This window comes from Scardinius erythrophthalmus (assembly GCF_964197995.2).
Source record: "Scardinius erythrophthalmus genome assembly, chromosome: 19".
In the NCBI taxonomy this organism is placed as follows: Eukaryota; Metazoa; Chordata; class Actinopteri; order Cypriniformes; family Leuciscidae; genus Scardinius; species Scardinius erythrophthalmus.
This window is the reverse complement of record NC_138239.1, coordinates 26,452,458-26,478,392: the sequence shown is the minus strand read 5'-3', so window position 1 is coordinate 26,478,392 and position 25,935 is coordinate 26,452,458. Positions and strand designations below refer to the sequence as shown.

The following is a 25,935-nucleotide window of genomic DNA, read 5'->3' as shown; positions in this document are numbered from 1 at the left end:
TAGAAAATATAAACATCAATAATTATTTATACTTACAGGTTTTGATTCTGAGGAGCAAGCTCGTCCAAATAAACTGGGTACTGACCTGTTGAACTCCGAGATTTTAAAGGAAGTCGTCAGTAAAATGACGTGTTTGTGGGCTGGTCAAGTTGTTTGCGGGCGGGCAACATACAACAAAGGCATTATGCAAATGTATCTTCTAGTGACGTAGAACAGTAAAGCAGTAGGATTTGAATAAAAAACAACACATAAAGGCAGTTCAGAGTCGATTTTTCCTTTTGGGAGACAATAACTTTATTTATCATGCACTTTTGACTTTACAACTTTGCAGAACGTTTACATTCACAAACAGCTATATTACACACTGCATGAAAGGGAATAATTGAAAACCCATAATAGCAGTTTGACTAACCTCACCAGCTGTTGCACAGCATGGCAGAGCATCAGAGCAGCGCTAACAAGCAATGCAACTAAGTTGTTCATGTCTGCAGGGTTGTTGTGATGTAAGCTGTCTGGAGCTGATGAACTAAGCAGCTTTTTTAAAGGGGTGGTATAATGCCCTTTTCACAAGATGTAAAATAAGTCTTTCATGTCTCCAGAGTGTGTATGTGAAGTTTAGCTCAAAATACCCCACAGATATAATTTTGTGTCTGATCCTTTAAATGCAAATGAGTTGCTGATCCCAGCACAGAGGGCGGAGCTTCAGCAGCTTGCACTCACACACACATGCACTGAAAATTTAAAAAACTTTTAGTCTTTTATGTTCAAAACAGAGTCAGACAACGATGGTGAGACTCAAGAAGAGGTGACAACGTGTAGAACGTAACAGGACGTTTCTGAATGGTCAGTTGATAAATTTATGTAGCTTATGTGTAGTTATCTTCTAGTCATTGATTAGCATATTCTGTCTTGACAATCTATAAAACGCGTTCAGGGGGCGGGGTTTATGTAAATTTTAGGGTTGGTGATGTCACTAACCCTGGAGGAATGTCGTGTAGTCCTTAAAAGTGATTTCTTTAAAAGCAAATATCTCCCTTTGCTTTGAACTTTGAGCATTGTAACTTTGCAGATGTTGTTTATGCTCAAACAGCAATAATACACACTAACTAAAGTTAAAAAAGTGAAATCATAATCAACCACCACTTTAAGTTAACAGTTTAGCATTTCTTGGCATTCTGTATCTTTCAAACCCACTTTTAATTAAATCATGACTCACTAGCTGTCTTCCTTCAAGATTTGCCGTAGGAGGAATTCAGTACTAGAGAATGTGAAATTTATGTTTTTATAAATACACACACACCACCTACTAAAGAACAGTAAAGAACAGGCACACAGATAGAAGACAGTCCTAACATTAACCACAGCAATTTTGGATTCTGTAACTCAATCCCTCTAGTGCCCACCAACTGTCAGGAAAAACATACCACCATTTTGAATTTTCTGAAAAAAATTACTTTTTCCAACTCCCCCTTGACCATCCGTTTTTCACAAACATTTTAAAGATCTCCAGACCATGGTGACAAAAAAACATGGAATTAAATTTTTTTTTTTGTCGAACCGTTCTCAAATAATGTGTGAACGAATTTGACGTAGAGCATGCCAAAATGGATGTGAGGCTGTATCTCCGCAATGCTTTAACGTATTCAGAACAAACTTAGTACGTGTAATCACAAGCCTGACTTGAGGGTACATGCAATACCTTTTGCCACTGTGCCGCCTAGTGGTCAGGAGACATGAATAAATACATTTTTGCTTACAACGTCTGACCAGTTTGTCAGAAAACTACAAAACTGGTCTCTTTAGATTCGAGGTGGCATGCCGAGTCAGAGACGATATCAAATTCTCCCAAGTTGGCGATTTTGGGCGTCGGCCATTTTGAACTTTGACGTAAAATTATATATTTTACAAGCGCATTGGCATATCGTTACAAAACTAGATATGTGTCTTCGGCACGATTACCTGAAGGTTCTACTTTATTTCGATAGTCCACTTTAGACATTCTACTAACTGTAGTAGACTGTCAGTAGACTGTTAGGTTATGGTTTGGTGTTAGGGTTCGGGTTAGTAGAATAAGTTGACTTGTAGTTGCCAAGTTACTTATAGTCAGTAGAATATCTGTTGGGGGACCATCAAAATAAAGTGTTAGCAGATATTAAGCAGACAGTCTATTAATACTCTAATGAGAGTTAGTTGACATGTAGTTGCAAAGTTACTTAAAGTTAGTAGAATGTCTAAAGTGGACTATCGAAATAAAGTGGGTAATGAATAAAAAAATCTTATTGAAACTGATCTTGATATATTCCCTGAGTCATACCGAGAACATAGATACCAATTTTGCCATAGTCGGCTGAACTTCCTGTCCACTATTTAGTTTTTCTTTAAAAACCTACTTTTTAACTCCTCCTAAACCGTTGTTCCGATTTCCACAAAAATGTAGTTATATCATCTTCAGACCATGCAGAGAAAAAAAAAAAACCATGAAATTTAAGTTGATTCATCAAACTGTTCATTCATCGAAAAACACTCAAACGAATTCAACGGCAAATAGACATGAGGCTATATCTTTGCAACGCTTAAGTATATTCTGACCAATCATGGTGTGTGTTATGACAACTATGGCCTGAGGGTATCTGCACAGTTTCGCCACAGTGCCACCTAGTGGTCAGAAGATTAAAAAAAAGTTTTTTTAATGTTTTTTTTTACATTTTTGAACAAAAATCATGACACAAGTCTCTTTAGATTCGATGCAGCATGCCTATTATAATGAAACTGATTATAATAGATTATTTTAAGTCCATGTCGGAAAATAATTATGGATTTAGTGCCAATAGACAAAACTGGGATAATTTTGGTCAAATGTATGGGTCAAAGTTAATAAGCAATTATGTCACATTACAAGTGATTGTAGTAATTATGGGCGTTCAACAATTTTGCTTAAAATGTCTCTACTCATTTTTGCTTTTGGTCTGATGCTCCCTGCCTTGATTTTGTGCTGGTTGGCCCCTTAATCTTGACCTCTAGTTGGCCCCTTAATCGCTGCTTGCTCATTGCTATGCTGTTGTTAAGGCATTTTATAGGTGGTTGGTAGGCGGAATAACTAGTAAAATATTCACTTAAAAAAGCAACAGAATAGTTATTTTTAAAAAGTTGGTTTGATTGTTAATTGTTTGCTCACAAAACAGCAGAGCTCTCCCAAAACACCTGTATTGTCTACCACCTTTAGTTCAACTTTTTGTTCTTTGCTCTGTCTTGGCATACTGGTTTTCCTGTTACCCATAATTCCATTTCCTGTCCTTATTCCCCACCTCTCTGACACTCCAGATTGTAGAACGGAAAATCAAGTGCTCCTGCAACCTCACTTCCTGCCATTCATTGACATTTCCTCAAGGAAGCATCTGCTGGTCTTTCACGAAGCGGCCTGTTGGAAGGACAGAATAATACTGTTAGTCATGGGACATTCAACACCGCATTAGTCCCATGTGAGTTCTTGAAAACACACGCTGAGGTCAATCAACACACATTTGAATCTGACCGTGTTGAGTGCGACATGTAAACAAAGGTATAGTACTACTGTAAAGAGCATTCCCTAATGCAATGAGCAATGCTTCCGGGATTTTTTTTCCCCAGAGCTCTTTTGTCAAAGGATCCTGTTACAGACACAATAAGCAAGTTAAATAAATAGGAAAAGTCCTTGTTCAGTGTTACACTTATCTTTATGCGGCACAAACGGCCTGCTAGGCTAGATAGTTGTGATGTTTCCAAGGCACTGAAACCTAAAACCCTCAAGAAGGTGATGGGTGTGGATGAATGAGCAGTTTATCAGACCTGTGCCAAGGAACATAGATTTTTCCTTTTGGCCTGAGCTCATCTATCACTCTACTGTGGGAGTCTGGAAGTGGGATTGTGTATTATGGAAGCTTTAGTTTCACCAGCAACCAATTTTGTTCATAGTTGCGATTGTTTTGCTTCGGCAGCACCACCACCCAAAAGGAAGTGAAAGGCTCTATCAAGGCTGAACAGACTTCCTGTGCTTGTTGTCTTGGGAGGGCCTCACAAGGGCAGCTAAGAAAGCCAGGGGAAAAAGCAAACATTGTCATTTAGTTCCAGCCAGAGAGCATTCAGGCAGGGAGGTCTAGAGATGGAATTCTGGACAGGAGGATTATATCTTATGAGCTTTCTCAACATGGCATGTTGTTTGCCTGAATCATCCTACACTGTTCATTTGAACAAACTCTCATTCAATGCTGCTCAGAGTCAATGCCTACCTGGAAGTTTCCTGACCAACATTCCGAAAGAAGAGGAAATGGCAAAGATTCTGAAAACAATCTGGGACAAGAATGACAAAACTGCCACGTTGTTCTGGATTGGACTAAAGAGGAAGAAAGGTGTCTGTTTTAGAAAAGATTTGCCTCTTAAAGGATTCTCCTGGACGGTAGACAACAGCACTCAGTCTGACGTTAAAATGTGGAAGACAGAACCTTCAGATACTTGCACAGATATTCGTTGTGGGCAGCTTTCAGTGAAATATGATAAAACTGCTGCAACAAGCAATGGGTTTGTCGATGCCAACTGCAAACAGGGATATCCTTTCATTTGTAAACGAGACGTTACGGTGACGTGCCGTCAACCAGAAATACTTGCCACACATGACATAATCAGCTACCCAAATGATACGGACACATGTTATGTTCATTGTGGTTCTGGTGCCAGATTCACATTAAAATGCTCAAAAGATCTAGTATGGACCGTGTTCGGCAACAAAAACATGGATATATCGCAACTCTGCCTGGAGTGCAAAAAAGGCTACAGGAAAGATGCATCCGGAAGCTGTGTGGATGTAAACGAATGCGAAGAATCCAAACCATGCACACACAGATGCCTGAACACAGAGGGCTCCTACAAATGTGCATGTTCGGACAATGACAAGGATGATTGTGATGGATCAAAGCCGCCCACCACTGATCTGAAAAGCAATGATTATTCAAACATTAACAGGGGCAAATCTGTGCTGACTCAACCTACGTCTCTGCCTGAAGATGTCAGAACGAATGAGACAGATGTACACATTGAGGAGAGAGCTGGAGATGTTTCAAATATCATAGTACCTGTGATTATAGCACTGCTGATTTTCATCGTGTTGCTGGTGATCATAGCGGCCATCGTGAAAGGCTGCATCAGGAGGAGGTCCACAAAACTGTCCCGGAGGAAGGCGGAGGCTGTGGCTCTGAATGGATCCAGCTCCATGGAGAAGGTGAATGAAAAAGAGGAAACTTAAGTGGAAAAGACTGTGCAAATGTGAAAGATAAGTCAATGTGACACCTCTAGACCATGGAGGGTGCTTACTGGAAGATATTCCTCTCTCAGAACTGTCAGGTGTGAGGTCTAGAGGCACAAGAGCGCTGTGTAATTACTGCCTTTAAATTTCATTTGCCATTCCGTCTGTTTTACTCTCATGGTTGAAATCAGGGTCTTTATGTTGATATGGATTAATCCTATCAAGGCCACATAGTTGGTAATTAGATTTATGAGAAGCGTACTCTGTCTTTGTTTACTCTTTCATCGCTGATATTTGAATGCACGTGTGGAGATGTAAGAACTGTAGAAGATGTGGTAAGAAGATTAAAAGCGTTAGCCGGTTCACGGCTTTTCATCCAGTTTTGATGTTGTCTCTGTTCATTTAATCACACGAACACATACATAACTAACATTAACTAAAGATGAGCAATACATTTGTTCCAGTATTACATGTAAATAAAAATCATTGTTATTCATGTTAGCTCAGGTCTGTTGAAAAATATGAACAAATACATATTTTGATTTGAATGGAACAACTGGAACCTTATTGTAAAGTGTTACTGAAGATATTGTGATAAAACTGTCATTGGACCTGTTTTCTAATTAAATATTACAGTTATGTTTTACAACATGAAAGTGCCTTTTTACCTGAGGAGTTATATAAATAAATGGATGTTTAAGCTGATGTAATACCACACGTATAGTACATACAATAGGTGTCCTGAGAGATCACATTTGTTTCTGTGACTACCTGTAAACAGCAAGCAAAAATCCGACCACTGGCGTGGCTCTGGTGTGTGAGTTCGTGAGTCTGGTTAATATCGTTCAATTCCGTTTAGTGCCGCTAGGGGCGCTGAAATCACTTGAAGCAGCTTTAATGGAGCACTCAGTGGTTGCATCCGAAACCGCATATAGTAGGCGAAAAACAGTATGTGACAAGTCTGAATTTACAGTAGCCTACTTATAAAAGAGTAGTTAAAAAGTACACGGATGACCTACTACTTCTGGCGAGATTCTGAAGTGTGCATATACAATAATACACTTTACTATCCCATGAGGCCACGGGAGAGGATTTATGAATGGCAGTGAATTGACACAAATGACGCTGGTAGGTCACATGGCGAATGTAATACGTCCAGATTACATTAATACTAGGCTACACACACACACCCATACTACAGAGAATATAGGCTACTTTTTTAGTAGTCGCGAAGTAATTACTTATTCAAGTAGCCTGTCTACTCAAGATAGGCTATGGTAGGCTATGCGATTTCGGACTCAGACAGTATTTTTTGGTTTGTGGGCAAAATGGAAATGGGCCTGAGTGTATACGCTAGCCTACTGATAACTTTTTTTTATTTTTTATCATTCTTTAATCATTTAAAATATATTTGTAAAAAAGTGCTATTGTCTTATTCTTTATTAAGAGAAAAGGTATTGAGTGCACCTTTAACAAAGAAAATAGGCTATAATAATTAATATTTTTGAAAAGGTGAAACAGGTAGGGGCTAAGTATATCACCTTTTTGTGTAAACTATGATCATGAGGTTTTGTTAATATTTCACAATTCAAAAGCATAAATGAATAAATATAGGCTACACATTGTGGGTGAAATGAATTACACTAAGGATTAGCCATAGATCAGCCTTGTATTAGACATATTCCCTTCAGAGGCACAAACAGAAGTACAGCAATGGAAACGTTTCTCACAGGCTTCAGATCAGATCTCACCTTCACTGTCAGGATCAGGCTTACAGTCAAACACATAACATGTAGGCTAGGTTTAGTGAACTTTCCAAACCTTCTCATTCAACTGTTTCACTTGAAATATAATATTCTACAATGAACCTGTGCCATATATATAAAAAAGTGTAGTCCTTTTTTGGGGGGGTCAACTTAACACTTATTTAACAACAACAAAAAATAACATTAACATTAAATGTTGAAAAACGTTCACTGACCAACACTGATAGAACTGTACACTCAAAACTTCACTGGCTGCGGTGACGTCATATTTGCACACGGCATTTTGATTGGTCTTCTTTCTTTCATATATTTGCATACTTTTGGCTGAGTGTCATGACAAAGCGAAGCGGCTCTGATTTCATTAAACAGAACCAAAACATAAAACCCGAAAACTGTAGCATTGTTTTGTTCCTGCTTTGCGAGCACAAGTAGCCTATCCTATACAAATCAGGTTTTATCACATAGGCTAATACACTGAGAGTGCAAGACTCCCCCTCCGTTTTATTCCATTTTAAACAACATCTAAATATTTGGCTGTGGATATTTCTTTTCTTTTCTTTTTTTTTTTAATCTGAGCGTCACATATTATTTCCATATCGACATAGCCTACTTTCTAATAGCTTCCATTAATAAGTCAACATATGCAGCGGTCGGGAACCTACGGCTCGTGTGAGCCACCCTTTACCAATGATCAATAAAAAAAAAATGGACACATAAATAGAGATCAGCTTTCTGCAGAAAAAGCAACCAATTACAACTGTGTTGTAGGCTACCTACCGAAGTTAATGAAAAGAAAAGTTTAGAATAGGCTAATAATACATTTCAAGTTGTAGTAGGCAGTACGGGCCAAAGTGCGTGTTCAGTGGGGTTCGAGCTAGAGCTCCTGCACTCAGATTCAGGCAGCTAACTTGTTTGTGGTAAAGGTGAAAACTATTTTTAGAATAGCAGCGAAAATGTAAAAATAGGCTATTAGTGACTGGACTGAAACATATAATTTTATTGAAACATATAATTTTATTGAAACTCCGAGCCGAACATGGACAAGCAGCCTGTAGCCTACCCACAGAATGTGTCAAAACGCCCACCTTGGCGAGTATTCACGTAGTCGATGATGTAAGCACTGCGCGTTGTTCTTCGCTCACTCACTCACTCGCTCACTCACTCACTCACAAGAAGAAGAGGATTTATACGACTCAGGTGGTAACTCAAACTCACAGTGAAAGCCCTGCACAATTAATTCCATATTGCAACTGGTTTATTGTTTGTTGCATATTTATTTGTTTTCAGTTGTCTGTGGACCTAATAAATGTACTATTATTGAAATGGTATATATATATATATATATATATATATATATATATATATATATATATATATATATATATTTACCATTTCAATAATAGTACAATAGTAGGCCTACATATGTGTGTGTGTGTGTGTGTTTATATATATATATGTTATATATATATAGGCTATATTGGCTGGAAAAATGCATTAACCAGGATAAACAAAAATGGCTCTTTGGTCAAAAACGGTTCCCGACCCCTGAATGTTTAACTGAAATTTCATGCGCATTCAAATGCACATTAACTTCCGATTAAGCATTATATGATCTAATAATGTCAATAATGAAAGTTATTATAAAGTCTGACAAATAAAAAATAAAAACATATACTGCAATGACAACAGATAACAAAAGTTTCATGCTGCAATACAGAATCCTACATAGTTGTAGTTCTGGATGTGCAGGTGCCATTCCTGTACGTGCTGTCCGATTCCAGATTGTCCGGCTGAAAGTCATCCACACTGTATCCTCGACTCTTCAGAGCCGTGGCATAGTAATCTATGGGCTCCTCCGTGGCGTTTTCCCACCACCGGAGGCATAAAATCCTCTGGAAGGAGCGTCTGAAGTTGTCCGACAGGAATCCGTACAGGATGGGGTTGGCACAGCTGTTGGCATATCCCAAAATCACAGCCAGCTGACTGAGAGTGGCATTGTGCTGCTGGACGAACACGCTCACCAGCTGCACGATGTGAAAAGGCATCCAGCAGATCACGAACACTGTCACCACCATCATCACCATCAGCGTGATCTTCCTCTCGGACTTTTTGCGCTGCTGCCAGCCCGCTTTCAACGCGACCACGCGCATCTTCACTATGATGAGGATGTAGCACATGCATATGGCAATGACAGGGAAGAGAAAGCCCATCAGAAAGGCGTATATCACAAACACAGCCATCCACTGACGCTCGGGCTCAGGCATCTGCATGTTGCAAGCCACCGATCCGTCAGAGTTGGGTGCAGTGGTGGAGAAGATGATGATGGGTAGGATGACCAGGATGGAGAACATCCAGACTCCTAAGTTGACCATTTTGGCGATGGTGGGTCTCCGGTACCGGGCGGCTTTGATGGGATGCACCACGGAGATGTAGCGATCAATACTCAACACGGTGAGACAATAGATGCTGGTGAACATGTTAATGGCATCAACGCTTAAAACCAAACGGCACAGGAGCGAACCAAAGGGCCAGTGATGAAGTAAAGAAGAGGTGACTAAAAAGGGCACACTTAACATGAGTAACTCATCCGCGATCGCCAAGTTCAAAATGTAGATGTTCGTCGCAGTTTTCATCTTGGCATACCTAAAGATCACATAAATCACCATCGAGTTCCCACAGAGTCCCACCAGACACACCACGGAATAGATGAAGGAGATGAAGATCGCGCTGCTGCCGTGAGAATCCGCGTTATGCGTCTCGTTGCTGGAGGAGTTTAACAGATATAAACCATCCTCCAGGTTCTTGAAGGTGTCGTTGGGCAGCATTCCGACACTGCTTTGAGTCTTCTATGGATGGAAAGTATAGAAATACGAGCTCAAACGATGCGCGCATTGATGCCTCGCGACTCCGGAACGCGCATCCCGACGCTGCGGCGGGTTCAGCACCATGGACAGTTACTCCACATCCACATGCATCACATTCACAGACGTCACGCGTGTAACATGACGCCATCGGCTGCTGGTGTGTGTTTGACGGCGTGTCTGAGAAACAAAAATAGTTTCCTGACGACATCTAGGCCATCGTTTCAATGTCCATAGAAATGCATAATGATTAAAAAAAGAAAAGAAGAAGCCATTTCCAATAAAATAAAGAAATTCAAACAATCTTTTGTCTTTCCTGTTGTCTATGTTAAAATCACTCTGATAGTTTATATGTTTATATTAGTATAGTTGGGACGAACTTTTTTTCGTTTTTATTATCATTAGTAACATCTTCAAATGTGGAAAAAAATAAATAAATAAATAACTGATCGTTTTGGTCGGAGAATAAGGAGATGTCCTGACCTGGCATGCTCTTAACACTGTAACGGAACTGTTTAGAGCACCCTGGAAATAACTGTGTATATTTATGTTTAGGATAATATTTATTAAAACCCAACCTATGCTCATGCAGTCACACACCCAGTTTCAAGAAAGAACATTTCATGTTTAGTTTTCATTGTTACTTGCCAATACTTTGTAATTATTAGTGAAATTTACTAGCAATTTCGGAGTGAAATTTGTTTATACGGCCAATTTTCTTTCCCAGTGCAGACAGACTGCAGTTAATGCTCTGTTTACAGTGTCAAAAGAACAGGAAGGCTTAGTTTCCACACTAGTTGTTTAAAATTCATAGCCCGTCTTAATGCCCCTTCCCTCCAAAATTGAATAAAACACATTGTTCATCTTATATGACAAAGCAAGAGGTTTTACAAAAGGTCCACTGAACAAATGAAAGGCTCAGTATTTTGAGTCTGGAGTTATTCAAGGGAACCCTGATATGGGCATCTTTTGTGATAGTTGCCATATTCTTTATACACTCTTCCTATACTGCACAACATGCCTTAAAATAACAACAAAGCAGTCTGAGTGTGAAGAAGAAGCTTATCTGTGCTTATTTCTGGCACCACCTAGTGATGGATCCAGATCTAAAGAAAATAGTCCAGCGGCAGTGAAATTGAATGCTTTTCGAGGGACTAGAGGGGGAAAAAACAGTTTCAGATTCATATAACATCAACTCTGAATGTGCATATGACACTTTTATCCATATTTATATATATTTTTCTCTGTACTGCAAATCCTTAGAAGTGAAGTGACGTGTAATAGGCTATGTGGATTTCCATTTTTTATATTTGGAGGCCACTTGAGTTTAGTGAACTCATTGTCATGTTCAAGAAACCAGTCTGAGATGATTTGAGCTTTGTGACATGTCATGTTATCCTGCTGGAAGTAGCCCTCAGAAGATGAGACACCGGGATGGACATGGTCAGCAACAATACTCCGGTAGGCTGTTGAGTTTAAACGGTGCTCAATTGGTACTAAAGGGCCCAAAGTGAGCCAAGAAAGTCTCCCTGACACCATTACACCACCAGCAGCCTGAACCATTGATACAGTCAGGGTGGATCCATGCTTTCATGTTGTTTAAGCCAAATTCTGTCCTATCATCTGAATGTCACATCAGAAATCGAGACTCATCAGACCAGGCAATGTTTTTTCCAGTCTTCTACTGTCCAATTTTGGTGAGCCCGTGCATTTGTAGGCTCAGTTTCCCGTTCTCATCTGACAGCAGTGGCAGTGGTGTATCTTCTGCTGCTGGAGCCCATCTGCTTCAAGGTTGGACGTGTTGCTAGTTCAGAGATGCTCTTCTGCAGACCTCGGTTGTTGAGTTTTTATTTTCTATAGCGCTTCACAAAAATAAGAAAAAATAAAAGAGAAATACAACAATATACAAGCATTCATAAAAGAGAAGTACTGTACATTCAAATATACAATACAAAAATAAAATGTTATCAAATAAATTGCACAAGTAAGTGGTATAGAAAAAATAGCTTTAAAAACACAGAGATTCTGCTTGCCTAATCTCAGAGGGCAGAGAGTTCCATAGTTTTGGAGCAAATGAAGAGAAAGCCCTATCACCCATAGATCTTAAACGAGTTGGCGGGACAGTTAAAAGACCAGCTTCGAAGGAGCGGAGATCACGCGTTGGGATGCAGGGGATTAAGAGTTCTGACAAATATTGAGGAGCAAGACCATGCAAAGCCTTATAAGTAAGCATGAGAATTTTAAAATCAACCCCAAACCTGACAGGGAGCTAGCATAAGGACTCCAAAATAGGAGTGATGTAATCCAAAATTTAAAGCATTTTTAACAGTAAAAGATTTGGTGATTCGTGCATTTATTTCCTCCAGGCTGGATTATTGTAACTCACTGTATACCTTGGTGTGGCTAAGTCCTCCTTATCCCGCCTACAATTGGTACAAGACGCTAGGGAACATATTTCGCCTGTTCTTTCTTCGCTTCATTGGTTGCCAGTCGAATAGTGTTAAGTTCAAGGTTTTGTTGTATGTGTATAAGGGGTTAAACGGCCAGGCTCCTCACTACATTACAGATCTTCTTCTCCACCGGAAATGTTCTAGGCCCTTAAGGTCTTCAAACAAACTAATGCTGACTGTGTAACAATATAGATTGAAGTTAAAGGGTGATCAAGCCTTTTCTGTTGCTGCTCCACGTCTGTGGAATGATTTGCCGGAGCACTTAAGGCTGTCTTCCAATGTTGATAGCTTTAAATCCTCACTAAAGACTTAGTTTTTCTCTCTGGCTTTTGGTTCTATGTAATTTTATGAATTTGCGTGTGTTCATGTGTGTATTTGTATTTATGTATTTTATTGTCTGAAGTGATTAAGTGCACAGCACTTTGGTCAGCAGTGGCTGTTTTAAATAATAAAAGTGCCTTGCCTTGCACCATGTCTGGTCATTCTCCTCTGACCTCAACAAGGCCTTTTCGCCCACAGAACTGCCAATCACTGAATATTTCCTCTTTTTCAGACCATTCTCTGACACCAAGTCCCAGTAGATCAGCAGTTTCTGAATTACTCAGACCAGCCCATCTGGCACCAACAACCACGCCACGTTTAAGGCGGGCATACACTGTGCGATGTCTGGGCGATTTCAGCAAGGTACCTACTCACACTGAACGAGTAGATCGCATGCGATGTAAAGCCAAAGCTCAGGATTTATGTGCTCACACTATACGGTCCGATCATCGAGCTGCGACTTCACTGCTCACACTGTACGTGTGAAATATGCGTGAATCAGCGCGATAAACCCTGGGTTGCGCCTATAGATGATATCATGAATCCAGAGATATTATCAAAACACGCATCAGCTATCAATATCAAGATGATTTAGCATTTCTAATGTATGTTTTAAATTGGTATTATTATTATTATTATTATTAGGGAAGGACTAGGCTATTTTTATTATAAAATTTATAGGCTATTATAATTAAATTGCCACGCAATAATTTCATAGCGCATCACCGCATAACCAACGCGCTGTGAGGATAATAAAATATTACATAGAAGCTTCCTCCTTTTTGTCTAAAACATTAAGGTCGATTACAGTGAATTATAGCCATATAATTAATTATTAACAGTCTATAATATGTCCGAGTCCGAACACTGCAATAATTAGTCATCAATGAAAGTTAAAAACAGCTTTATTTCAAAAACATTGTTTAACAAATTAATAAAAAAAATGCACGGTGTAGATCGCTGGTGGCTTGGAAGACTTGGGTAATGGTTAATCCATTTTGCAACAGGAACTGGAGGTAAGCAACAGTAATTTGTAGCTAGTTTGAACTACAGAACTTATCTCCCTCTTTTCGGTTTTTTTTTTTTTTTTTTTTTTTTTTTGCTGCACATGAAATGGTTAAACTTCTGTTTTCGCGCAGGTGCAGTGAGGGGAAAAACACTGAGTTTAGGGCGATCAGTTCGTAGCTCTGCTTCAACTGTGCGATATAGTCACGAGGAGCGACCAAAATTTCTAACATGCCAGAAATTCATCCGACCATCCGATTGCCGGTCGGGAGAGGTTAATAGCCTCTCGTTTCCCCCTGTACACTGCACGAACACTACACGACAAACGACGCACGACAAAGCTGAAAATCGGCCCGACCCGAAAAAGAGTCGCACGAGTCAGAATTCGGCTCAAAATCGGGCGAAAATCGCACAGTGTATGCCCGCCTTTAGAGTCACTTAAATCACCTTTCTTCCCCATTATGATGCTCAGTTTGAACTTCAGCAGATCGTCTTGACCATGTCTAAATGCCTAAATGCATTGAGTTGCTGCCATGTGATTGGCTTAGATATTTGCGTTAATGAGCAGTTGAACAGGTGTACCTAATAAAGTGGCTGGTGAGTGTGTTAGTGTATATAATTAAAAATGAATTAAATAACAAATGATTAATTTTAGTTCTTAAAAACAATGTTTGCATTGCATTAAAGACGCCTAATATGGTGGACGTAACTAAATTACAGTCAATTTTTCAAAGGTCAATGGAATTTTGGGATATTTAATCATCAGCTGTGAGCAAACATTTAGATTTACTCATTTAGATGATACTTTTATCCACAGTGACTTACAAATGAGGAACACAAACAATTCGTCATCCGTCTGATCTGTAAGAAAACATAGATGTCGCTTGAAAGCAAAGTTAATGGTCAACTGGATTCTATTCGTAAAGGAAGACACCTGGTAAGACATGTTAAATAACCATTTCACGCTGGAATAATTTGACCCTTTTCACCCCCAAGACACTCCATTTCAAAAAGCTTGCACCTTGAAAATAGGACGAGATTGCAAAATTCTGAAACACTTTTGTGAGAATTTGAGTGATACCTCATTTTTTCCTCACAGATGGAGACTTGTGTTGTCCTTGAAATGTAATGAGCTCAGTCAGAGCACAACATGTGAGGAGCAGATGGCTGTCTTCACACTCTTCTCTCTGAGCCTCTCTCCATCTCTCTCTCTCTGAACTGGAGAGGAGCCAGATCATTCAGCAGGTGTTTTCTTTCTTTCCATCTAGTTAAGACCAGCGTTTCTGCCGAGTGTCATATAAGGTGACCTGAATGCTTCAAATAGGGATTTCAGACATCGGATACAGCTGTTCGGGTCCAGCTGTTAGAACCTCAATTAGTTAGAACTATAGTCAGTGAATTAATAAATCAACTGATTAACTGTTTCACATTGTTTGTCACTTAATAAATATGAAGAATTCTAGTTAGAGTTTGTTCTAAATCCTAAGTATTAAACTTCTGCTAATAATTTAGTCAAACGTCTAACTCAAACTCTTGAGGGAAAAAAGCATCTCACTCCATTGATGATCAAATGTATTCTGATTAAATGAAAGCATTCACAAGCATGCAAATCGGCAAAAACATATATTATAGTAGATGTTTGACCAGAGACCAGAACTGCATGAAGTCCAATGAAGGTTGTTTACTTATGAGCTGCATGAACCAGCTGACCATCTGCTACTGAGATGAATGAGAATCTGCAGGTACTTTAGTCCTTGGTTGACAGAAAACAAAACGCAGCTCTTATGCAGTCCAAAACCTAAGCTTACATACAGGCATGGTCAATTATTGGCACTCTTGGTAAATCTGCATTGTTTATCCTTTTGGACTTTTATTCAAAACTTTCGCAAAAAAATCAAACCTTTCATTGAAGTAAAACTATTTAAATTGGGGAGAATATCACATTATACCCAGGGGGCAAAACACCTGTTTTTTTTTTGAAAATTAGACATGGGCTGCTGTAAAAGGTTGTCATATAAAAATGAAATCTATGATGTCTGAGGATCACAACCTGGATGGACAACCCGGTCAACAAGCTGCTGGAAACTTGTAATTAGGGTCAAAACAATGCTACCTCAAATTCTGCTTTAACTCCCCGGAATCACCCAAACATGCTAAAAAGGTTTAATTATATTCATGAATCCTGAGGCATATCTCCCTGATACTTTATGCTAGAAACAAGCTGAGCACTGATAGATAAATGCACTTTTATGATGGATAAATGCATTTTTATCATGGATAGATGCACTTTTATGATGGATAGATGCACTTTTATGATGGATAGGAGAACTTTTATGATGGATGAATGCACTTTTATCATGGATAGATGCAATTTTATGATGGACAGATGCATTTTTATGATGGATAGATGCACTTTTATCATGGATAGATGCACTTTTATGATGGACAGATGCATTTTTATGATGGATAGATGCACTTTTATAATGGATAGATGCACTTTTATGATGGACAGATGCATTTTTATGATGGATGGATGCACTTTTATGATGGATAGCTGCACTTTTATGGTGGATAGGAGAACTTTTATGATGGATAAATGCACTTTTATCATGGATAGATGCACTTTTATGATGGACAGATGCATTTTTATGATGGATAGATGCACTTTTATGATGGATAGATGCACTTTTATCATGGATAGATGCACTTTTATGATGGACATGCATTTTTATGATGGATAGATGCACTTTTATCATGGATAGATGCACTTTTATGATGGACATGCATTTTTATGATGATAGATGCACTTTTATCATGGATAGATGCACTTTTATGATGGACAGATGCATTTTTATGATGGATGGATGCACTTTTATCATGGATAGATGCACTTTTATGATGGATGAATGCTCTTTTATCATGGATAGATGCACTTTTATGATGGATAGATGCACTTTTATGATGGATAGGAGAACTTTTATGATGGATAAATGCACTTTTATCATGGATAGATGCACTTTTATGATGGACAGATGCATTTTTATGATGGATAGATGCACTTTTATGATGGATAGATGCACTTTTATGATGGACAGATGCATTTTTATGATGGATAGATGCACTTTTATGATGGATAGATGCACTTTTATGATGGATAAATGCACTTTTATGATGGATAAATGCACTTTTATCATGGATAGATGCACTTTTATGATGGACAGATGCATTTTTATGATGGATAGATGCACTTTTATCATGGATAGATGCACTTTTATGATGGACAGATGCATTTTTATGATGGATAGATGCACTTTTATCATGGATAGATGCACTTTTATGATGGACAGATGCATTTTTATGATGGATAGATGCACTTTTATGATGGATAAATGCACTTTTATGATGGATAGACGCACTTTTATGATGGATAAATGCACTTTTATGATGGATAGAGGCACTTTGATGAAAAATATATACCCATTGACTGTCATTATAAAGCTTGGAAGAGCCAGGAGACTTTTTAATATAACTCTGATTGTATTCTTCTGAAAAAAGAAAGTCATATACACCTAAGATGACGTCAGGGTGAGTACATCATGGGCTAATTTTCATTTCTTTCATTATCCCTAGGACCATAGACATAAAATATATATAGGACTACCAAATTGCCTATCACAGTTTTGGCAAGTAAATCACGTGATGTGACACATCCTATTGACCCCATTTGTTTGTCTGTTTCATTAATCGCTTTTATTTTTTTGGTACAACTTGCTACTTAATGTAACAGTTTTAATCAGTAAATACTTTTAAACCTACTCCACACATGACTCCTGTGTATTTTAGTCTATCAGCATTTAGTTGTCAGTACCTTTGTCTCACACTCCAAACACCAGGATTGAACAGTAACCAGCCTAACCCAAAATCCTCAAATCCTTTTTTTTTATTTTGATAGAATAAATAAAGTACGGTGACCGGTAGGGGACATGTTCGGTTCACTTATTTTTGTCGTGGCCACAACATATAAACTCGTGGGAACGTGATATTAAGTCGTGGGAACGTCATAATATCTCGTGGGAACGTCATATTAAGTCGTGGCCACAAGATCATTTTGTTGAGGTAACGACATCATTATGTCGTGGCCACGCGATGCAAAGTCGTGGCCTCGAGATCATATGTTGAGGGAACGATATATTTTTCTCGTGGCCACGAGATCATTTTGTTGAGGTAACGACATCATTATGTCGTGGCCACGCGTTGAGGGAGCCACCGCGGCCAATACTGTAACCGTACCATAGACTGGGCTACAGCAGAGATGGAGATGACTGAAGAAATAACATTTTACTTTAAATTAGGAATGTCATATAAAGATATAGTGCGGTCTTTGGCATTAAGACATGGGTACGTTATAAAGATAAGCGCATTCTTAGACTTTTTTTGTCGCACGCATATTTAGGGACCGTCTCAAAATTACATGCGACATTGGCATAAACGTTTCTAACTTCAATAGCATTTGAAGACAATGACTTACAGTCATAAAACCAATTGTACATTGTTCACCCAGGTCTCATGTATGATGCACACCTTTTAGATTTTTGATATTTATGACAATAAACTGCTGAATCATATGCAAATATTGTAGGCCTATTTCACATCTCTACTGTATGGGATCATACACAAAATATGACAATATTTAAAGCTCAATATCATTTGAAGACAATGACTCATAAAACCAACTGTATATTGTTCATATAGGTCTCATGTATGATGCACACCTTTAATATTTTTTATATTTATGACAAAATGCTAAATCATATGCAAATATTGCTATGTATTTCACTACTGTATGGGATCATATACAGAATATGACAATATTTAAAGCTCAATAGCATTTGAAGACAGTGACTTACAGTCATAAAACCAACTGTACATTGTTCATATAGGTCTCATGTATGATGCACCTTTAATATTTTTTATATGTATGACAGTAAACTGCTAAATCATATGCAAATAATGCTATGTATTTCACTACTGTGTGGGATCATATACAGAATATGACCACATTTAAAGCTCAATAGCATTTGAAGACAATGACTTACAGTCATAAAACCAACTGTAGCCTACATTGTTCATCTAGGTGTCAGGTATGTGGCAGTAGTGAAATAGGCCTACAATATTTGCATATGATTTAGCAGTTTATTGTCATAAATATAAAAAATCTAAAAGGTGTGCATCATACATGAGACCTGGGTGAACAGTGTACAGTTGGTTTTATGACTGTAAGTCATTGTCTTCAAATGCTATTGAAGTTAGAAATGTTTATGCCAATGTCGCATGTAATTTTGAGACGGTCCCTAAATATGCGTGCGACAAAGTCTAAGAATGCGCTTCATGTGTCTTTCACTTATAACGTACGCATGTCTTAATGCCAAAGACCGCACTATATCTTTATATGACATTCCTAATTTAAAGTAAAATGTTATTTCTTCAGTCATCTCCATCTCTGCTGTAGCCCAGTCTATGGTACGGTTACAGTATTGGCCGCTGTGGCTCCCTCAACGCGTGGCCACGACATAATGATGTCGTTACCTCAACAAAATGATCTCGTGGCCACGAGAAAAATATATCGTTCCCTCAACATATGATCTCGAGGCCACGACTTTGCATCGCGTGGCCACGACATAATGATGTCGTTACCTCAACAAAATGATCTTGTGGCCACGACTTAATATGACGTTCCCACGAGATATTATGACGTTCCCACGACTTAATATCACGTTCCCACGAGTTTATATGTTGTGGCCACAACAAAAATAAGTGAACCGAACATGTCCCCTCCCGGTCACCGTAATAAAGCTATCCCACTTGTGAAAGAATATTAGAAATACTAGACATTGCAATACAAATAATAGATATTGCATAAATATGCAAACGATATACTGCACAGAAACAGAGCAGTATACAATTAAAGGGTTAGTTTACCCAAAAATGAAAATTCTGTCAGTAATTGCTCACCCTCATGTTGTTCCAACCGCGTAAGACCTTCGTTCATCTTCGGAACACAAATTAAGATATTTTTGATGAAATCTGAGCTATGCCTCACTCCTCCATAGGCTGCTATGTGACCGAAACTTGCTGGCCCAGAAAAGTCATTAAAGAGATCGTTAATATAGTCCAAGTGACTCCAGTGGCTCAATCTTAAGTATATCAAGCGACGAGAATACTTTTTGTGCGCAAAAACAAACAAAAATAACGACTTTATTCCACTTTTCATTTCCTTCTCTCTGGGCCTCTAGTTGGTTCGCGTAGTGTTTTTGCGCAGCGCGTCTGTGTTACACGTCACCACGTAGGCTCACTATTGGCCGACGCCAGTCATGTGTGTGATGCGTGATGGCGTGCAACACAGACGCGCAGCGCAAAAACGCTACGAGGCCCAGAGAGAAGGAAATGAAAAGTGGAATAAAGTCGTTATTTTTGTTGGTTTTTGCGCACAAAAAGTATTCTCGTCGCTTGATATACTTAAGATTGAGCCCCTGGAGTCACTTGGACTATATTAACGATCTCTTTAATAACTTTTCTGGGCCAGCAAGTTTCGGTCACATAGCAGCCTATGGAGGAGTGAGACATGGCTCAGATTTCATCAAAAATATCTTAATTTGTGTTCCGAAGATGAACGAAGGTCTTACGCGGTTGGAACAACATGAGGGTGAGTAATTACTGACAGAATTTTCATTTTTGGGTGAACTAACCCTTTAACACCAGTTAATGGTAAACTTCTTTCTTGGATCTTGTTTGAATTGACAGGCTATTATAGGCTTGAAATTGAATTCCCTCTAAATGTGTTATGGGCCATGAGGACTGTCTGGTTAGTGAAAATGATCAAAATATGATTTCATCTAGTAAAAGTTAACCTCACATGGTAATTTGTTTATTTGAACAACAACAAAGGGAAAAGAATGCTACCGATTACAAATGGAATGTTCCATATTTTTTTCTTTTTTTGGCCTACCTATGAATTGAGAGGCATTGTTAACTCTTACATTCTAATTACATGTACAATCAAGGCATCAGATGAAAGCTTATCTTCCACTCTTTTGAAGCATTAAGTATCAGGGAGATATGCCTCAGGATTCATGAATATAATTAAACCTTTTTAGCATGTTTGGGTGATTCCGGGGAGTTAAAGCAGAATTTGAGGTAGCATTGTTTTGACCCTAATTACAAGTTTCCCGCAGCTTGTTGACCGGGTTGTCCACCCAGGTTGTGATCCTCAGACATCATAGATTTCATTTTTATATGACAACCTTTTACAGCAGTCCATGTCTGCTAAACCCCCTTTGCCCCCTGGGTATTATGAAATAAATGTTTTTCTCCAAAACACGATGGCCACAATTATTGGCACCCCTAGAAATTATTTTGAGTAAACTTTCTCTGAAGTATATTCCAATTCAGATTTAAAAATGTTAGTACACCAAGGTGACTAGGAATATGAAATTGTCTAGCCATGACTGAAGGCCAAATTCCCTTAATCATCCATCACAATGAGTAAAACGAAATAATATAGTTGTGATGTGCAGCAAAAGATTGTCGAGCTTCACAAAATAGAAAGTGGCTGTAAGAAAATAGCTAGAGCATTGGAAATCCCCATTTCCATCAGGGCAATAATTAATAAGTTCCAATCAACTAAAGATGTTACGAATCTGCCTGGAAGAGGACGTGTGTATGTATCATCCTAATGCACGGTGAGGAGGAGAGTTTGAGTGGCCAAAGACTCTCCAAGGATCACAGATGGAGAATTGCAGAGATTAGTTGAGTCTCGGGGTCATAAAGCCTAACATTCAAACAACCCCTACATCATCTCAAACTGTTTAGAGGGTTTCAAGAAAAATCCTCCTCGCTCATCCAAAAATAAACTCCAGCATATTTAGTTGTCACGACTGGAACTTCAAAAGGGACCTGGTTTTATGGTTGGATGAAACTAAAAAAGAGCTTTTGGCAGTAAACCCACCAGATGAGTTTGGTGCAACAGGGATAAAAAGTACCCGATGCCCACGGTGAAATACACTGATCTTTAATGTTGTGGGCTTATTTTTTTGCTGGAGGTCCTGGACATCTTGTTCAGATACATGGTATTATGGATTCTAGGGATCTAAGGATCTGGAGAGATTCTGTATGAAGGAATGGTCTCTGATCTCCTGTCAGGTGTTCTCCAAACTCATCAGGCATAATAGGAGAAGACTCAGAGCTGTTATCTTGGCAAAAGGAGGTTGAAAAAAGTATTGAATAAAAGGGGGCCATTAATTGTGGCCAATGTGTTTTGGAGAAAAACATTTATTTCATAAAGAGATTTTCTTTGTTCATATTTACCAAGGGTGTTAATATTTTTGACCATGATTGTACATCTAACAACAATACTATCTTTGTGCCATCAGGAAATTATACCATTCAAATTATACCATTATATCATTAAAAAAAAAAAATGAATACTTCTAATTAATAAAAAAGTAAAAGTAATTCATATTTGTACACCAAATCAGCATATCAGAATGATTTCTGAAGGATCATGTGAGAAAAAAATGTAACAATATTTCACAATATTACCATTTTTACTTTACTTTATTTTTTACAAACTTTTGTGCATCTAATAATTATAACAAGTTTCTGCATAAAACTGAGGTCAAAGTTCTAATAGCTGCAGCAATAAATGTAAATGTCTTATTCACTTAAAAAAAATTGAAATATGAATTAAAGAGAGTAATATTTTTAATGTAATGAAATAAAGTATTAAAATGAATTGAATACAAAAATTATTAAAACCATGACTATTATTTTGGCTTTTTTACAAAATATTTACTATTGATATTTCTCTGGAGTACTGGAGTATTATAATACATGGCTGGATGATGGATTTCCACACCTTCAGTTATGGCCAGTATTTTTTTAATGTAGTTTCACAAACTCTTATTTTAAAAATTTGAACTGATTGCATGCAATGAAATTAAGTTAAGACAAAAATGTGTTGCATTAGCTCATAAACGTAAAAATTTACGACTTCGAGTTCTGAAGTTCCACTGCAATCCTGTAGTCCTCGAGAGCCTGCTCCGTCCACCCCAGACGACCCCGGACATCAGCCCGAAGCTTATAGAGAAGAGCATCTCCAGGCTGCAGCACTAGAGCTTTAAGAAACACACACAGAGAGATGTGTTAGAGCAAAATAACACTCTCAGCTTTAATCAACCTGTCTCCTGTTTACACAGAGGTCTTCACCACAACATCTTTGTTCAATCTCTCGGCTTTATTCTTCTCACGCAGAGACTGACATTAATATTAGGCTACCGCACAACACACAGTGTTTATTCCAGACTGAAACATCAGGCAAAAGAGAGCGAAACTTTTTAGTTCACACAAGAGGGACAATTTGCGAGCAATTTGCCATCTCCATTAGCATAAATTACCATCACTCGGCTGGTACCTTTACAGATGTTATTTTGCTTCAATGGCCTTGATTCGAGTGAGATAATATATAAAAACTCATTTTTAGGGCTTACAGGATAAGTGTTCAATGTGTCTATTTACAGCTAACTAAATTATACTGTTTGAAACGGCATGCTGAAATAGCAAGTGATTACTCCATTCACAGAGAACACACTCATTAGATACCGAGGGCCATCTGTTTCCTAATATCCCACCTGTTTCAGCCGCAGACAGAGGGAATTAGGAATGGACTCTAAGAACCTCTGGTTTTTCATCAGAAATGCTTGCACATCCTTGCGTTCGACTACATAAATATGCAGCCTGCCAAGAGGAAATCTATAATTAGTTTACACTGTAACCATAGTAACCACCTGTCTCTTGTTATACAGAAGTAAAGGGACATGGCTGCTGCATTTGTTTTCAATTGTTTTTTTTTCAGTTTTTTTTTTCTGAGGCAGCTATGTGTTCACACCCATCCTGCTCTGGTCCTCTCGTGTGTGAAGGTGTGCACTGATGGCATCCATCTGCTTCACACACACACAGACTCAGACACGCTCGCTCGCTCGCTCACTCACTCACTCACTCACTCACTCACTCACTCACTCACTCACTCACTCACTCACTCACTCACTCACTCACTCACTCACTCACTCACTCACTCACTCACTCACTCACTCACTCACTCACTCACTCACTCACTCACTCACTCACTCACTCACTCACTCACTCAATGTAGTCTGTGTTTGGACTTTAAGTTAAAAGTCAGCTGGTTTAGACCAAGAACTGCCTGGTTTGACTGACCAACCACTGTTTGCTTTGTTTTTGTGTGCCGTATAGGGGTGGTTGCAACTCAAATTATACCACAATGACTGATGAGGAAAGATATTAATTATAATAATCGTAGATGATAAAAATAATAAGCACTGAATGATTACTGATAATGATAAGCACTATCATTGATAAGCACTGATAACAAAAATAATAAGTACTGAGTACAACATATGCATTACCATTTAAAAGTTTGGGTCAGTAAATTTTTTTTCAAAACAAATTAAAACATTCAGCAAGGAAGCATTAAATAAGAATAACAGGGTATATACAGGTTTTGTTTCAAGTTTAATGTCAGTCATGTGATTCATCCACGTGTTCTGTGTTGTCATTGGTTCATTGTTCACAGATGTCCCTTGTCTAGTCATTAATCCTTGTGTATTTAAACCCTCATGTTTCCCATGTGTCTTTGTCAAGTATTGTTTACTGTTCACACTGTTGGTAAGCATCATGTCCATGTTTGTTTTGAGTTCATGTCACGGTGTGCCTTTTGTTTTATGTTTGATCATGTTCTGTAAATAAACTGCACTTGGGTTCTCTACAAAACTTGCCTTCAGTGGACCATCCTTACAACAGGAATCATTGAATTAAATGTAATACCTTTAAGACCCCTTCCATACATTTTAAGACCTCATCGCCACTTTAAGTTAAACCGTTATATCGGCGACACCTTACACTTACTATATTGATTGTAAGATAGCACAACTAAACAGTCTTATTTTGTGATAACTCCTTAATGCAAAAGAAGGGTGGGAATGAAGCACAAGATAATTAATAGAGTGGCTAACCCAATGCAAGTTTTATTAGAAAGAGAGACCAGAATTAGACCAATAAACAAAACAATTGAGAAAACGTATTTAATAGGGAAAATAAATTTCTCTAAGCTAAAGCAATGAGTTTACAAAGGATTTTCAAAAGATTTGTAACATCAACTCTTATAACTGTCTGTAAACCATAGCATGGTATACACTTCTCATGACAAACACCTGACTGGTAAGACAGTTTACCTGTGATTACCACAGAGTGCTTGAGTTGATGCACCAGAGCAGAGTGTCAGCAGGGGTGTGCACGAATATTCAATCTGTAATTTATTATTCAAAAAATAAAATACTATTCGAATTTCACTACTGTATGTTGCTTTGCGTTCAGAAACATCCACAAACTTTTTAATGGTAGTTCACACTCTCTCTCTCACAGACACAAACACACACACACACACACACACACACACACACACACACACACACACACACACACACACACACACACACACACACACACACACACACACACACACACACACACACACACACACACACACACGTAAAACAACATGAGGGTGACCAGAAATTAAAAGCAAATAATTTGCAAATATCCCCTCCGGACATCACTTTTGGCCACTTCTGTATATACGTCCATGAAATCAAGAAACACAATACAGTATATGCTGTAGATCAGCCTTTAGACCTGCTCTCTCTTGACAAGCTACAAGATTAATGTGACCTTCAGTATTCGTAGGCGTGATGAGAAACACCCAGCTCAGAGAATCAATGATATCTGCGTAGTAGCAAATTAGTTGGCATAAGGTTAGCATTTCCAAGTCAGCTTGAAATACAATTAAGAATATGATTAAAAAGTTGGATAGTTTTTTGTCTCTGCAATGGATATTAATGAACAAGCAAATTCTGTTTCATACTATTGGACAAAAACGCGCTAATGAGTTAATGAGAAACTAGTTTTTGGTGCAAAAATTCTTTGACTGACACTATAAAGCAGGGGTGCAAACACATGTATGGTCAAAAAAGAGAGAGGTAATCAAAGCCCTCGTCCCGCGGCAAATATCCAGATACCACATTGCCACCATCCCCAACCCACCCCTATAGGCACATAGAGTCAAATGAAATTTAAAAAAACTATCTTGCACTTCTTCTTCTTGCTTTACTGCTACTTCCTGAAAA

The 25,935-nt window shown here is 38.4% G+C and overlaps 3 protein-coding genes and 1 long non-coding RNA gene across 4 annotated transcripts in view; 1 reads left to right on the top strand and 3 right to left on the bottom strand.

Moving 5' to 3' along the window:
• Positions 1-280: 280 nt before the first annotated feature.
• Positions 281-5,577, bottom strand: LOC308679656. The gene is made up of 3 exons (XR_014028835.1): positions 5,344-5,577; positions 5,106-5,238; positions 281-3,418 (listed from the first exon to the last, which is right to left on the bottom strand). It is a non-coding gene; the product is annotated as an uncharacterized lncRNA (long non-coding RNA).
• Positions 753-5,922, top strand: clec14a (C-type lectin domain containing 14A). The gene is made up of 2 exons (XM_081347249.1): positions 753-843; positions 3,322-5,922. The coding sequence occupies exon 2, from the start codon at positions 4,139-4,141 to the stop codon at positions 5,273-5,275; it is 1,137 nt and encodes a 378-aa protein (XP_081203375.1). The 5' UTR covers positions 753-843; positions 3,322-4,138; the 3' UTR covers positions 5,276-5,922.
• Positions 5,923-8,762: 2,840 nt separating this feature from the next.
• Positions 8,763-9,866, bottom strand: sstr1a (somatostatin receptor 1a; the record flags this gene model as incomplete). The annotated part of the gene is made up of 1 exon (XM_081347834.1): positions 8,763-9,866. The coding sequence occupies one exon, from the start codon at positions 9,864-9,866 to the stop codon at positions 8,763-8,765; it is 1,104 nt and encodes a 367-aa protein (XP_081203960.1).
• Positions 9,867-22,300: 12,434 nt separating this feature from the next.
• ttc6 (tetratricopeptide repeat domain 6) overlaps positions 22,301-25,935 on the bottom strand; it is a 45,799-nt gene continuing 42,164 nt past the window's right edge. The window contains exon 30 of the mRNA XM_081347833.1: positions 22,301-22,851. Within this exon, the coding sequence (XP_081203959.1) occupies positions 22,721-22,851 (131 nt within the window). The 3' untranslated portion in view covers positions 22,301-22,720. The remainder of the gene's footprint in view (positions 22,852-25,935) is intronic.